General features: G+C 34.4%; 1 protein-coding gene across 4 annotated transcripts in view; it reads left to right on the plus strand.

Annotated features, from left to right (window-relative positions):
* zgc:103755 (uncharacterized protein LOC449988 homolog) overlaps window positions 1-16592 on the plus strand; it is a 69604-nt gene that overhangs the window by 5714 nt on the left and 47298 nt on the right. For all 4 annotated transcript variants that reach the window (XM_058400105.1, XM_058400106.1, XM_058400104.1 and 1 more), the window contains 6 exons: window positions 181-327; window positions 961-1100; window positions 1286-1379; window positions 3351-3512; window positions 3599-3717; window positions 13355-13600. In XM_058400105.1, the coding sequence (XP_058256088.1) occupies window positions 195-327; window positions 961-1100; window positions 1286-1379; window positions 3351-3512; window positions 3599-3717; window positions 13355-13600 (894 nt within the window). In that variant the 5' untranslated portion in view covers window positions 181-194. The remainder of the gene's footprint in view (window positions 1-180; window positions 328-960; window positions 1101-1285; window positions 1380-3350; window positions 3513-3598; window positions 3718-13354; window positions 13601-16592) is intronic.

Below are 16592 nucleotides of genomic sequence, written 5' to 3' on the forward strand. Positions count from 1 at the left end.
TGTATGTGTATGTATATATATATATATATATATATACACTCAGAGCTGTGTTGTAGAGTTATGTTCTTACTTCAGATCTATATGATTGATAATGAAGGTATAAGATGTTTGTTTTGCTTTGACCTGCACTGTAATCCGCATTTACAGATAAATAAAGGTCCATGTTTGCTCTGTGTTCAGATCTGAATGGGGAGATGACTAAAGAGGAAGTGCTGAAGGAGCCCTCAGAAGAAGACGCAGTCCTGGACCGGTCCAGTGTTCATTCCCACGCTCCTGCTCGCCCTGTTATTCATCAGGTGGCATCCGTGCCCATGCCCTCCGACTCCGGTAAGAGCTGCATGCATGCATGTGACATACATACATACATACTGTACATATATACGTACATACATGATCGTATGGAAGAAATCTAAATGATTATACATTTTTTATTATAAGCTTTTTATTCTGCATTGCTGATGCAATATACATGAATAATACACAGGAACTTGTTTGGAAGATGCAGTGCAGAATCAAAACTGTATAATTAACAATGTATAATCATTTAGCTCTTTAACATTTCCATAAGGAGACATTTTATGTAATACTTATGGAAGAAGCCTTTGTAAATGCTGACTCTTTGCCTTCTGACTCTTTGTAAATGTTTTTCATCATGGGAAAGTCTTCAGGAACCAAGTTGGTTTTAGTCATTAATTTTTTTGGTGCTTATTGCTGATTATCTGTCTGCCAATAGAAATTTGAAAGTTTCCTTTTAAGGCATGCTTACTTAATTCAAGACCTCAGTAAAATTCAGTTCAAATGAGTTGTTTCAATAAATATGGATCAGCAAGCTTCTCTGCAGTCTCCACGTTCGATTAGGATTTGGTATGAACTGTGCTTATGGATTTGTTTTTTCTTCTTCTTCAAACGTGTGAGTTTAAGGTCTGCTTTTGCACTAATCTAGATGTGTTTGTTTTGCAGACTTCTCTTTCTTTGACCCCAGTGATCCCCAGTGTAGGGTGGTGCTGTTAGATCCCTGTACTACAGTGCCTGAGCTGTTTGCAGTGCTCAGACAGTGGGTCCCTCAAGTGCAGAAGAACATTGAACTCATCGGTAACGAGGTCAGTGTTTGGCTTTCGCAGCTGTCGAAAAACGTACACACGACTCGTACACATGCCAAGATTGTGTTGAGAACTGATCCTTTGCTCTGTGCGTATGTGTGTGTGTGTGTATGTGTGGTTTATCAACTCTTCCTGGTTGGGCCTGGCTTGTAACATTAGACGTGTGTTTGTGCTTCATGTTTTAGATTCTGAAGAGAGGCTGTGGTGTCAATGACAGAGATGGTCTTACCGACATGACCCTGCTGCATTACTGCTGCAAAGCTGGTGCACCAGGCATAGGTGAGGCATTCAGGTGTACACCAAAAGAAAACTGGTTTTGTTTTGTGAATTTTTGTGAGTCTTTTTTGTTAAAAATGCATTTTAATATGAAACCAAAAGGTATTAATCCTTAAATCTATGTAATATATTAAAGAAAATCGAGTAGTTTTTGTAACTTTTAAGCAAAACGAAACTACTAGAATAACCCTGTAGTTGGTCTATACTTTTAGTCTTGGAGGAACAAAAAATGTTAGGTCTTTTAACCATTTCTAAAGCTAGCCAGCTAGTTAACTGCTAGCAAGTTAACTGGTATTACATCCAAAGGAGGCAAACACGTATGAGATGTGAGTTTCTAAATCTTGATTTGTATTGTCATATTCTCTGTGATGTATTTAAGCAATATCACACAAGCAAGAGTGCGGTTATAGTGAATATTGGCAAGGCTGTGATCCAGTGGTTATGAGTGCGAGATTGCTTTTTTACAACAGTTCTATAAACAGAAATTAATATCGAGTAACTGACATTTCAGATGCAATATGGCCAAATATGTGCTCCATTAGTGGAACTAGATCCCGAAGAAGCTACAGGTTCATAGGGTGTAATTGGCATCCCTTCTTCCTATGTATCTTCATCTGAGGAGCTTTTCTATACTGAAGCTGCATCCGAAATCTTATACTATGACGGCACCTACTGCATCGGATTCATCGACTGATGATTATGCGTGTGGAGTACGAATACAATCCTGACCTACTGCATACACCCGCTATGTTGGAATTGTCATGTGACCTACGATGTAATAATAACCACAGTAAAGTTGTTAAGACCAGGTGTTAAACAAATATGGTTTAACCACAAGGAACAGCATTTAATACTTATAGCACTTACTCTTAAAAGAGCCAGCATGCTGTTTGTGATTCTGGTAGCTCATCCGTTCAAGTACTATTGCCTTATGGGATAATACAATGCACATTGGCGCCAAACTGCAGAATGTTGCCGAAAGCAGTAGGTCATCCAGGAATTTCTCACCTACTGTTTAATGAATACTGAGAATCCGTGACATACTGTACGTCCCCTCTGGTGTACTGATTTTTGCTGTCTGTATAGCAGGTTAGTAGGGATATTCGGCAGCAGCCTAAGAAGAAAGTCAGACAATATATTGTTTGAACATGTTTGCTAATTACTCTACTGCAGTAACCATATCGAACCAGAAAGTGGAAATTTTACATGACAAACGCAGACAAGTGCCGTGCAACGTCCCAGTGGGGTTATACTTTATATAAACTATTTTGGAATGCCCTTGACCAATCAAGTTAGTGGACTGGCACTAACCTAACTGATGTATCATTACTGTTACAGCACAGGGACATCTTGATTAATTTGACAGTACTTTCAGTCACAGATCACAGGTTTTTATTATACACTTGTTCTAATCCAGTTCTATAGTAACAGAATGGTGATGCTATGTAAAAATGTTAGCCTAGAAGAGGGCTATCTTTCCTGATTAGCTTATTCAGCTACTCAGCTCACTTGGCTAATTCACAATGTTTAGATGGATATACTACTCTGAAACTCTCTCGTCATTCTAACCTGTCAGCGGAACCGTAGACCTCACCTCAGTTACTTACAGTAGCTAAATGCCTACGAGCTAACTACTAGTACATTAGAATAGCATTCATTATAATTTATTATTAGAGTTACTTTTTGAAATTTGAGTGATTTGTTATTAATGTATTGTTACAAATCTACATGGGTCATTACTTAAATTTGTGTAAGCTACAAAACAGATACAAAACCTTGGAGCATGGGAAGCCAATTCATGCATTTATTTCTAGTAATCTAGTTAATATCAATAACAGTTAAGTAAAAATCCAAAATGTTATTGGCTATTCTGAGGTAAAATTGACAGTTCTATTGCTATAATGTGAGCTTTCTTGCTAAAGAGCTCAACACAATGGTTAAAAGGCTTCGCATCTCGTGTTGTACGTCGTCTAGGTGACGCAGAGTGCGCAGCCAGTTTTGCCCGGAAGCTCTTATCTCTGGGAGCAGACCCGTCTCTGCGCAGCCGCTGGACCAACATGAGCGCCCTTCATTACGCTGCCTACTTCGATGTTCCTCACCTCATCCGTGTGGTGTTGCAGGCGTCACAGCCGGGAGGTGAGCCAGTGTGAAGGAGCGACTGGGTTCCAAGGCAGTGTTTTTACTCAAAATGAGGTCACGTTTCCATGTTTGCTTGGTTTCAGAAGTGGACGCCACCTGCAGTGATTTTGACTTCGGCACTGCCCTGCACATCGCCGCTGCTAACCTCTGTACAGCAGCAGTCCGATGCCTGCTGGAGCTGGGAGCTAATGCTGCATTCAGGGTATGCACCACTACAAAAACTCCGAAAGGAGCTGTAAATACATTTATTATTAATAGGGAATCATTAGTGGGGTTTCCATCCATATGTTCATAAATTAGGATTCAAGATGCATATGAAAGTAAACAGCAGCAGTCATCAGTGATAAGTGCTGACAGTTTTTTAGATTTTTGTATAATATTGAATTCTTGGATCTGATTGGTCGATTCATTTTCTTTAACATGCATGCTGCACTTATTAGGAACTCCACATTTCAACATCAGAGTACAGTGAATATGAAATGATTGACAGTTGCGTAGGTACTTGGAGCTGTCCAATATTAACTGACCCAATGGAAGCCCCACCCCATTTCTCTGTCTTACATTAGTAGTCTCTTGTCTCTGCTCGGTTTCTTGCTTGAAAGGCGTGGCCTTACTTTCTGTCAGAGTAAATGGAGAAGGATTAACGGTCATTAATGTGAAATAGTATCTAATCTATCAATATGTTTAAGTTGAATTGTTGAAATTGAATGGCCGATTTTATAACTAAAACAATTCAATTTGTCATGTAAAGAAAAAACAGTGAAGGCTTTCATGACCATTCTCATAAATTATAATCTGAATTTTAATTTTTTTTGCTGTTAAAATTCAGCTTTCAAGCAGCTGAGGTGAATTGCCTGTCTTTAAGCTAGCAAATGGAACAATGTTAATGCTGAAGTTAAGCTTATAAGAGCTTATTACAGTTGAATGGCTAAATACAGCTGACTCTGGTTAAACTCTGTGATCCAGGGTTTGGGACAGGGCTTTCTGTACATGGGCAGTAATGCGAATTGGGCTCATGAATTTAAAATGATGAAGTTTTTCATGAACTCACCTATTTAACCATTAGAGACCTTGACTACTTTACTTTGCTTTACTTTATGTTACTAGAGAGTAAATTTGAGTAGAACAGAATAGTTCAACCACAATAGTAGAAACAACCACAACACAATCAACAGCGAGGACTAGAACTTAACGCAGTAACAGCACAGGACTTTGAACAGTAAACTCAAAGTATCATAAACAATGAATAAAAATATTCGTACCTCTCCTAGTTATTTACTGATACATTATACAGTAACTCTGCACAAACGATAACTCTTTGAAACTATTAAACATGTGCAATAAGCAGTTTTTGTAGTGTGTATATAAAATAAATGTACGAACGCTAATATATAAAGTGGCAGTGTGTGTAAGAATGGTTAGTGACCCACTCAGTGTTGCGCAATATGCAGTCGCACAATTAGCATAAAGAAATTTGCTAGTGGTGGCAAATTGCTGTGGTATAAACAGAACAAAACACTTCAGAAACCACTTCCAGTCGAGTCAACGCTCTGCGCGCTGTTCTGCTCTTGATTATCATCTTATAACACAGCTTTGTATTATTATGAGCAAGTGTATTATTCCTTACATGGCACCCTGTTCAGAATATTTGCACAATCAATGGTTGATTAAAACACAACATGTTCTTTTGCCCTCGGAATTAGATCTAAAATATGGGTTAACATTTTATATTAATGAAATGTAATACCGTGTTTTTCTTGGCTAAGTGGTCACGCGGTTTGTTATGTGTGCCAGATATGATTTGGCATTTCACCACATGAAGTAAAGATACACAGTAACGATGTATTTCTGCAGAATTCGCCGTACATAATGTTCAGATTAAATATAGATAAGTAGAAGTACTGTATGTTCCAGACAACGTGGCATATTGAGCCTCTGAGATTAATTGTGCTTGAATAATAGGGTTGTGTGTCTGTGTAGCGCTGGATTGCAGACTTTACACTCCAAGAAGGTGAGGATTTTATGAACTCACCACGGTATTTGGATTTGGATTTGTGCTTGATGGATTTATCTGTGTATCTACAGTTCCTTCCACTAATTTTGACAGCTTTGGTAAATATGAACAGAGGGCTATGAAAAGTTGTCTTTATTGTTTAAAAAAATTGACAAAAGTATCAAGCAATTGCAAATTATGTGTGGCATAATTATTGGCACCCTCTTAGTTCATACTTTTAGTTGAGTATTGTTATATAGATTTATTTATTTTTTTTTCCAGATGTTTTTTTTTTTTTATGCCAATGTCTTATAGGATATAGCTTCATTTACACACACACACACACACACATACACACACACACACACACACAGACAGACGCGTGACTGGCTTTTATTTCTCTCTTTCAGCCGGCTCCCAGGGGCATGAAGTTAAATTAGCCATGCTCATTTCTTTTCCTAGACTCATTTTACACTCAAAAGGCATTACAGCCAGAAGTCCTGAACTGCTCAAACAGCAGCTTCCACACTTTCTGATCGGTAATTATTGATATTGTTTACCCTTATGAAAAATGCAGCATTTTCGACAGACTTGTGCACGCACACACACACACACACACACACACACACACACACACCTCTTTATTAAATTACTTTGTGTCCTGAGGCTTCTGACCTTCTATCTGATTGACCATCAAGATGAGTTGGAGTTGGCAGAGGTTTTAATAGTGAAGTTATAACAGGAGCTGCATATCATAGATCTTACCGCTCGGATCCATTCCAACTCGTTTTAGCAGTTGCTTTATTGTGCAATAATAATAAAAATAATAATAATAATAATAATAATAATAATAATAATAATAATAATAATAATATACAGTTTATACCACAGCACTGAGGAATTCTTAAATCTCTGGATTAATTGTAATTCTGTATGAAAAGCCTAAGCACAGGTTTTCTGTTAATGCACTTGTTTTAATGTTGTTTTCAAGGTATCAACTTGCTCTGAAACTTGATCAAAACTTGAACAAAATAAATAAATAAAATTAAATACAATTAAATAAATAAAAGTCATATTAGTTGGTTAGTAGTTAGGTGGATGTTTGTTTGTTTATTTATTTATTTATTTATTTACTTACTTACTTACTTACTTATTCATGCATTCATTCATTCATTTTTAGAAATCTTCCTTTCCATAAATGCAAAATTATCTCCAGTGGAATTTCAGGCATTGCAAAGTCTTCAGGACGATTTTTCAAGTCAGTTGGTAAAACGGCAAGCCGAGTTTTTTGTCTAATTAACTTTGAGATCTTACATTCTAGCTGTATTCTAGCATTCTAACTAGATGTAAGGGATAACTGAAAATAACTTGTTTTGTAGACATTTAAGGAAAAAAACACTTTAAAATAATCAGCTTGGGTAATAGTAACTTCGAGTTGGGCTACATCTCATGCACCAGTCACACCAGATGTCTTATAATAGCTCTGAATATTGCAAACATTATGCTCGGGAAGCTGTAGGAAGTGAAACCAGTTGATATATTAAACAAATTGATGTAGTAACGACTGTCAAAAATGACATTCATTCCAAAGTTCTGTGTGTAAATGAACTCCCATTTTCTTTGGGTTTTCTCACTTCATTGCTTCCATAACAGCAACTAGCTTTGCAATTAATTGAATGTCAATTGCTGTTGAAGTGTCTTGCTACTGGAAAGGAGGAATCCTTCATTCTGATGGTATGAACGTGCTAGAGAAAACGATCATCCAGTCTCCTCTGAGTTTCATAGAAGAACTATGGATAGAAGATTTGTTGCATATGAGACTCGTTGCATAGAAGATTCTGGCAAGCAGTGTAGTGTAATAATAATTGTGGATTTTGTTGATTAATTTATCTCTTTATTACCTCTTTAATTTATCTCTATATATCTTAATTATGTAATGATATTCGCTTTCTCTGTTTTCTCTCTCTCTCTCTCTCTCTCTCTCTCTCTCAAATCTGTCTCTCTCTCTCACACGCTTTCTCTGTTCTCTCTCTCTCTCTCTGTTCTCTCTCTCTCTCTGCACACACACTCATTGTTTTATTATTATTCTATCTTTCTTCATTTATTAATTGCAAAAGTTTACATACCCCTAGGACAAAATGAATTATTAGTCAGCTTATAAAACAGAACTTGGTCCAACTCATCTAACAGCATGTAAAACTAGAAGTGCAGCAGGAGAAAGTGTGAAGCTGGGCCGAAAAACTTGTTGAAAGTTGCAGCAAGTGTCTGATCACACACACAATACGTTTAGTTTAATTTAGTTTAATTGTGATTGTTTAAAAGCTTAGTATAATTATTATAACTATTATAAGTTGAAAAGCTAGAATAAATATAAAATTTATTATTATTATTATTTTTATTTTTATTGGTGGTGTTGGTGTTTGAGGAGTCTCACATCATAGTTAATTTTGAGGTATAAAAATCATATATATATATATATATACATATATATATATATATATATATATTAAATTTTAACTTTTAAATGAATTAAAATATTTTAAACAGTAAAAAAGTCTGAAAAAATGTCACAATTGAAAATTATTCTTTTAGTGATAAAAAAAAATAAGATCACAATATCCATGAAACTCAGAAAAGCTTTTTTTGCAGTCCTAAATTGTAATAAACAATCAAGCAAACAAACAAACAAATAAATAAATAAATATTGTTTAATGTCTTGATTTTTTTTTTTTTTTTACAATTCTTTACATTAAAATTTCTTTTAATTTTTAAAAATAAAATATTTCAAACAAAATCCTATAAAAAATAACGTATTACAATTTGAATGAGTGAATATTACAATTTGAATGATGAAATATTCTATTCTGTTTCATCTAGGGTAATAACAATAATAATAATAATAATAATAATAATAATAATAATAATGTCACACAACCCTGGGCTCAACATGATACTAAAGTTAGTGTTAATGATCTGTTTAATAAATGAGATCCTCTAGTTTATGTAATTGCCTTTGGAACTTTAAAAGGCTGATTAAAAGCTTTGTCTGGTTTATAATACAGAGCTGATGGAAAAGCCTTTCAGTCAGATAGTTTCCATTTTTCCTGCTGTATCATGCATTATTCATGAAATCATTCATGTAGCTCTCTGATATGATACACTGTGTGGTTCCATGCTTGTTGCACAGCACAGACAGAGTTGGCAGTGAATCAGAGCCCACATGTCCTGGTGAGTGGGACAGCGGTGTATAGTGCATTTAGTAAAATCACGGAGGAGGAATAATACTGGGGAGAAAGAAGAAAAAAAACATTAAGGGATAAAAGTACTGCATATTCATGAAGATTGACCTTGATCAGTGCTTTTAATTTTTCATTGTCAGGATGATTTTCAGTGGAGGTTGTTTAGAATTGAAGATGATGTCTTGAATGGTTACCTATCAGTGAGGAAGACAGAGAAAACATTATTAGAATAAAATATCCCATAACAATTGCCTGAGGAACATTAGAGACACAAATTTGTCCTGCTATCTTGTGTATTGTTATTAAGCTTAAGGGTTTCGTCATTGCTAACTTTTTACACTGAATTGCACCACTTGAGGGCAGTGTGGCAACGTTTAGTAGCCGTGAAGACTCAAAAATGCAGTATAAGGGCCATGGTGATGTGGTTTAGTGCATCAGTATGAAACAATGATTCAGTCAATAGTTATGACCACTCTCACTTCTTACTATTAGCAGAGAACTCAATGAACACTGGTAATGGTTTCATTTCAAACCCTGTACTGTAGTTATGTGAGTCTGAATGCTGGAGATCATTTCTCAGGCTAAATTAGAGTCCCAATGTGAGCTTCCTTCCTACTTTAACATAACTAATGCAGTTAAAGTCAGCTTTAAAGACTTAGCCTTTGTTGGCAAAGTTTCAGGAATACAATAAAAATAATAAAAAATAAATAGACAAGAACAGTAATAATAAGATTTAAACATTCTGAATAACAAGAAATAGTACTGTCATAAGTATTAATAATGAACATATTAATATTAAAAATGTTTTTTTTCCCTGTAACATATGTTTTATTTAAAATAAAAATCTGCTGCAAAATAAATAAACAATCTAAATAAAATAAATACAAATATAAATAAAGTAAATTATAAATAAAATAATAATAATAGCATAAATATCAACTAATATTAACAATACAAGTAGAAATAACAATAAATAACAATTTTTGCTGTTATTGTGATAACAATAATAAAACATTTTTTACCAAAAATGGTAGTGTCCAGGTCTGACAGACAATGGTCCAGCAAAGAGCTTAAGTAGGCAATGGCAATAGCTGTGATATACTGTATATGCTATTGAATATAATAGAAGCATCAGTAACATTTTTTCAGTTCAAGTACTTGTTCATGATATTTATTCAAACCTGCTTAGTAAGTAAAAGCAATCAGTAGTGTCATGGAACATTTTGTTTATCGTTTGCTGCTCTGTACTCCTGGAATTGTTAAAGATACCATGGAAATTAAACCGATCTTCAACAGACCGCTTGTTCACCGCTTCTTGCTAATGTACAGTTTTGAGTAAGTGTGCAGTAAGTCACTGCATTTCTCATGACCACGCTGCTCAAACTGCTCCTCATGCTAAAACTGACCATCCTTACATGTTCAAATGGCCCCAACATGCTACATGTATGTTAGGAAGATGCTGCTCTTGATTTTCCCGAAGCACAGTTTGCAGTCAGCACTCCTACATCACTGTCAGTTTGTGGTCATAATGACAGTAATAGTGTGAATAATAACAGTATGCACAACTTGAGTACCAACCATGATAACTTGTGAAGTTTTAGTCTAAACTCTCGAATAGCTGATCTCTGTTCACTTTGATTTCGTTCCTATCCTGGATGAGATAAGCACCGAATGTCAGTAATGATTTATTTTCAGTCGCTGGCCTGTTTACGTTATGCACTCACTGTAGCTGACTCGAGTCCAACTTGGGTCTGATCCTAACATCAAACTGCCTCGGCTTGCCGTTCAGAGACTGTGATGTTTCCGCTGGGAATGATGAAAGAGTTCTGCATTTATGAGTGAGAGAGTGCGAGAGAGAGTCTTATCGAGTAAACCACTGAAGTTCTGTTTTTTTTTTTTTTTAAACCCATAACTCGTTGTTCATGTGTTGAACATGAAACATGCACACAATATTCACACTTCGGCATATTTCTTTAGACGATCTTAGATCTTATTAATTCTATATTTGGTGTCTAGAATTTTCATCCCTGGTGTGAGGTCTGTTCTGTAATGTTCATGGTCAATGCCCTCTAAAAACCTGCACATCTGATAAAAAAAGAGTATAAGTGATTGCTGCTTGCTTTAGTGTGTGTGTGTTGACATGACTCCTACACACTTTGCACCTCTGAGCAAAACAATGACGCCGTGCTACACTGTGCTTTAGAGCAGCACAGCCCTATAGTTCAGACTTTTTGAATCTAACCATGATAGACCTGAAGCACCCTTATTCTCTTGAGCATTATGTTTGCGTGCGTCTTAATAATGGAACAAGACTTTCGCTTGAAATATACAAGCGCAGGAAAAAAACAAACAAAAAATAATCCTCTTCAGTCTCATCCCTTTAATAGAAAGTCGTCCTTGTTGTGGAAAGGTCCAGCTCTGTCTGGCTATATTTAAGCACTGCGTGAATTTAGGCTGTGTTAAATTACAACCGTGTTTGTCTTTCTTCTTCTGCCGGCCGTAGGCTTCTTCTTTCTGCATGCGGCGCTTAATCTTGTTACTCAATTAATGTCAAGCATGACACTTTACTGCTGGCCATCTTGGCTCTCCGATGCCGGTTCTGTGCCTGTCGCATTGCATTGTGGAAGAAGCAGAGAGAGTGGAGGGTGCGGGATATTCAGGTTTCTTTGACTCACACAGCTGGTTTGATCGAGTGCCACACTGAAACGCAAGCGAAGAACACAAACTCGGGGGCAAAACCATAGTGCAGAATGTTTCTTGGCCTGCGGGGAAACCTCCCTCTGTGAACAGCAGCTGACTTCATCTAGGAATTTCTGTTTATTTTCTTATTTAATTATTTTGTTTAATTAAATCATAGGAAACACATTGAAGGCAGTTTTCCATTTACAAATCGGCTGAGTTCAACATAGCCAAGGAAAAAAAAAAGATCAAGTGATGAAAGATCACTTTTGAAACTATCGCAAATAAACCACTGTATTATTATGAATAGTCAGTGGTGAGCTCCTCTGGGGTTCATTCCAGGTGTTTCGAACATCGTCTGAAGTCCTTGTTGTTTCCTAGGGTCTTAGACTGAAACATTTTTAATTTGTTAGTACATGATATAGGTTGATGAATTGAAGCTCTCAGGAAAAACAAAAAATGTTAGAAAAGGCATACCTGCCTCAGATTACTGCCTGTGCTACATCAGCATTTTGTAAGCTCTTGAAGGGCCAAAAACTGAGGATGTTATTTCTTAATTATATGTGTTTTTAATTAATTAATTTTTTTATGTTTTCTTTCAGTTTACACCAATAACCAAAGCTTTTGAGAATAACAATTAAATAAAAATATATTAATAAATCTAAATATATAAGAAAATTAAAATATATATATACACAAGAATGTGTGTGTTTTGTTTTTACCTTATATGGAATATACCATATATAACATTCAAGAGGAAACACATAAAAAAAAACATTGTCACATATATGTCCTTACTGTAGTCTTCCATTTTTCTTGTCTTTCACTCCCATCAACCAGCGATTCAGCTTTGTGAGATGCAAACCTGTGTGTTCTGTCCATAACGTGGGTGGTCTGTCCACCCGTGTGTTCTGTCCATAACGTGGGTGGTCTGTCCACCTGTGTGTTCTGTCCATAACGTGGGTGGTCACTACGGCCAGAAGTGAAATCTGTAAATTGTGTGGAGAAAAAAAAAAAATGTGTGAAAATGTTCAACATTATTTTTTGCATGTTCACATGCAGCCTGTGTTTGGCCTGTGGGACTTGAGCTTGATATCTGTACATTATAGGAAATGTGTAGGGCATTGCTAGCTAAGTGGTTAAGATTCTACCAGAAAACTAATGTTGGTTCAGTGAGCAAGGCTTGTAAACAGTTCCACCATGCTGAAACATGCTGAGGTGCATATTAACTGTTTAGCACTAGCACTTTTTAACTGGACCTCTTACTGTGGCAGTAAGTCACCGAAAAAAACCATGCTTTTTTTTCTGCAAAAGCAGCAGTCAGACCAAATGGAATCAAAAAGCCAGTTCACTGAAGAGGAAAATATGCTGGATGAGAAAAACGTTTTTTGTTAGCCATTACTTTTACTTCTTACAAACTTCGACCTGTGATTTTATGAGTCTCTGGGTCAAGTGGAAAAATAGTCAGACAATTTGGTTGGTTAAAAAAAATGCCTTGCTGATTTTTTTTTTTTTGGTGGTAAAATCATCTGTTTTTCTTCTCTCTTTCTTTGCTTTAGTAAATTCTCTTCTTGGCACGTTGACACTTCTGTCTGTGGTGTTAATTGCCAAAATGTTTTTTATTTTAGTTCCAGTGATGCTAGTTGCAAGAGCTGGACTGAGGTGCACTGAGTAAGAACTTCTAGTAAGAAGTGGCATCTAATAGTTAATTTTAACACTGTGTCATCTCAAGATTTCCATTTTTTTTCTCAAAAAAGCTCTGTTTTGTTGAAGAAAATGTCAGGTGTTTCTCCAGTTGTTTGTAGCTACTTCTACATGCATACTGTTCTCAGCTAACAAGACCACTTTTTGCTAAAGAAACCTGAAAAGATAAAAGTTGTTTAGTAAAAGAAACTTCTTATTCTTTGTTTTTGTTTCTGTTTGAACAGAATGATAAGGGACAGTGTCCTGTAGACGTGGTGCCCGAGCCTCTGGACATGCCTCTTGAGATGGCAGATGCTGCAGCCCAGGCTAAAGAGCTGAGGGCATTGCTGAGGGACGTTCTACCTCAACCTGTCACTCCTCGGCATCTCGTACCCGGGCATCCCCTCGACCTTCACGCAGAGAAGGCCAGAGCACATCTTGCTAATATGGGCATCCACCTCGGAGACAAGGTCGTCATCGCTGGCCAGAAGGTACCATTCAGTCTGATAATTCTTGTTCATAATCATCCATAAAGTGTGTGTAGTTATTTTCAAGTGATCCTCCAGTTTACTGATCACATGTCGCATTCAAGTGCCACATAAAACCACAAGCAAAATGTGAAGTCCATTTGTCCATTTATATCATTTAAGCAAGCACACACCTCTCCTTTCTTTGTCTTCTGCCTAATCCTTCTACGGGGGCCTGAGAAGTGCAACACAAAATCCAAAAACAAAATAACAAACCCCAAGACAAAATAACCAATCAAAAAACACAATAATAAATCCGAAAACATAATAACAAATCCAAAAACAAAATAACAAATCCAAAAACTCAATAACAAATCCGAAAACAAAAATAACAAATCCAAAAACTCAATAACAAATCCGAAAACAAAAATAACAAATCCAAAAACACAATAACAAATCCAAAAACAAAAATTACAAATCCAAAAACACAATAACAAATCCGAAAACAAAAATAACAAATCCAAAAACAAAATAACAAATCCAAAAACACAATAACAAATCTGAAAACAAAAATAACAAATCCAAAAACACAATAACAAATCCGAAAACAAAAATAACAAATCCAAAAACTCAATAACAAATCCGAAAACAAAAATAACAAATCCAAAAACACAATAACAAATCCAAAAACAAAATAACAAATCCAAAAACTCAATAACAAATCTGAAAACAAAAATAACAAATCCAAAAACACAATAAACACAATAACAAATCCAAAAACACAATAACAAATCCAAAAACACAATAAACACAATAACAAATCCAAAAACACAATAAACACAATAACAAATCCAAAAACACAATAACAAATCCAAAAACTCAATAACAAATCCAAAAACACAATAAACACAATAACAAATCTGAAAACACAATAACAAATCCAAAAACTCAATAAACACAATAACAAATCCAAAAACACAATAACAAATCCAAAAACTCAATAACAAATCCAAAAACACAATAAACACAATAACAAATCTGAAAACACAATAACAAATCCGAAAACACAATAACAAATCCGAAAACAAAATAACAAATCCAAAAACACAATAACAAATCCAAAAACAAAATAACAAATCCAAAAACTCAATAACAAATCCGAAAACAAAAATAACAAATCCAAAAACTCAATAACAAATCCAAAAACAAAAATTACAAATCCAAAAACACAATAACAAATCCAAAAACTCAATAAACACAATAACAAATCCAAAAACTCAATAACAAATCCAAAAACACAATAAACACAATAACAAATCTGAAAACACAATAACAAATTCAAAAACACAATAACAAATCCGAAAACAAAAATAACAAATCCGAAAACATAATAACAAATCCGAAAACAAAAATAACAAATCCGAAAACACAATAACAAATCCGAAAACAAAAATTACAAATCCAAAAACACAATAACAAATCCAAAAACACAATAAACACAATAACAAATCCGAAAACACAATAACAAATCCGAAAACACAATAACAAATCCGAAAACACAATAACAAATCCGAAAACACAATAACAAATCCGAAAACACAATAACAAATCCGAAAACACAATAACAAATCCGAAAACTCAATAACAAATCCAAAAACACAATAAACACAATAACAAATCCAAAAACTCAATAACAAATCCAAAAACACAATAACAAATCCAAAAACTCAATAACAAATCCAAAAACAAAAATTACAAATCCAAAAACACAATAACAAATCCAAAAACTCAATAAACACAATAACAAATCCGAAAACAAAAATAACAAATCCAAAAACACAATAACAAATCCAAAAACTCAATAACAAATCCAAAAACACAATTACAAATCCAAAAACAAAAATTACAAATCCAAAAACTCAATAACAAATCCAAAAACTCAGTAAACACAATAACAAATCCAAAAACACAATAACAAATCCAAAAACTCAATAACAAATCCAAAAACACAATAACAAATCCAAAAACACAATAACAAATCCAAAAACAAAAATTACAAATCCAAAAACACAATAACAAATCCAAAAACTCAGTAAACACAATAACAAATCCAAAAACACAATAACAAATCCAAAAACACAATAAACACAATAACAAATCTGAAAACACAATAACAAATTCAAAAACTCAATAACAAATCCAAAAACACAATAACAAATCCAAAAACTCAGTAAACACAATAACAAATCCAAAAACACAATAACAAATCCAAAAACACAATAAACACAATAACAAATCCAAAAACTCAATAACAAATCCAAAAACAAAAATTACAAATCCAAAAACACAATAACAAATCCAAAAACTCAGTAAACACAATAACAAATCCAAAAACACAATAACAAATCCAAAAACTCAATAACAAATCCAAAAACACAATAACAAATCCAAAAACACAATAACAAATCCAAAAACAAAAATTACAAATCCAAAAACTCAATAACAAATCCAAAAACTCAGTAAACACAATAACAAATCCAAAAACACAATAACAAATCCAAAAACTCAATAACAAATCCAAAAACAAAAATTACAAATCCAAAAACACAATAACAAATCCAAAAACTCAATAACAAATCCAAAAACTCAATAACAAATCCAAAAACACAATAAACACAATAACAAATCTGAAAACACAATAACAAATCCGAAAACTCAATAACAAATCCAAAAACACAATAAACACAATAACAAATCCAAAAACTCAATAACAAATCCAAAAACACAATAACAAATCCGAAAACACAATAACAAATCCGAAAACAAAAATAACAAATCCGAAAACAAAAATAACAAATCCAACAACACAATAACAAATCCGAAAACAAAAATAACAAATCCAAAAACATAATAACAAATCCGAAAACACAATAACAAATCCGAAAACACAATAACAAATCCGAAAACACAATAACAAATCCGAAAACACAATAACAAATCCGAAAACACAATAACA

Source organism: Hemibagrus wyckioides, linkage group LG09 (assembly GCF_019097595.1).
Source record: "Hemibagrus wyckioides isolate EC202008001 linkage group LG09, SWU_Hwy_1.0, whole genome shotgun sequence".
NCBI lineage: Eukaryota > Metazoa > Chordata > Actinopteri > Siluriformes > Bagridae > Hemibagrus > Hemibagrus wyckioides.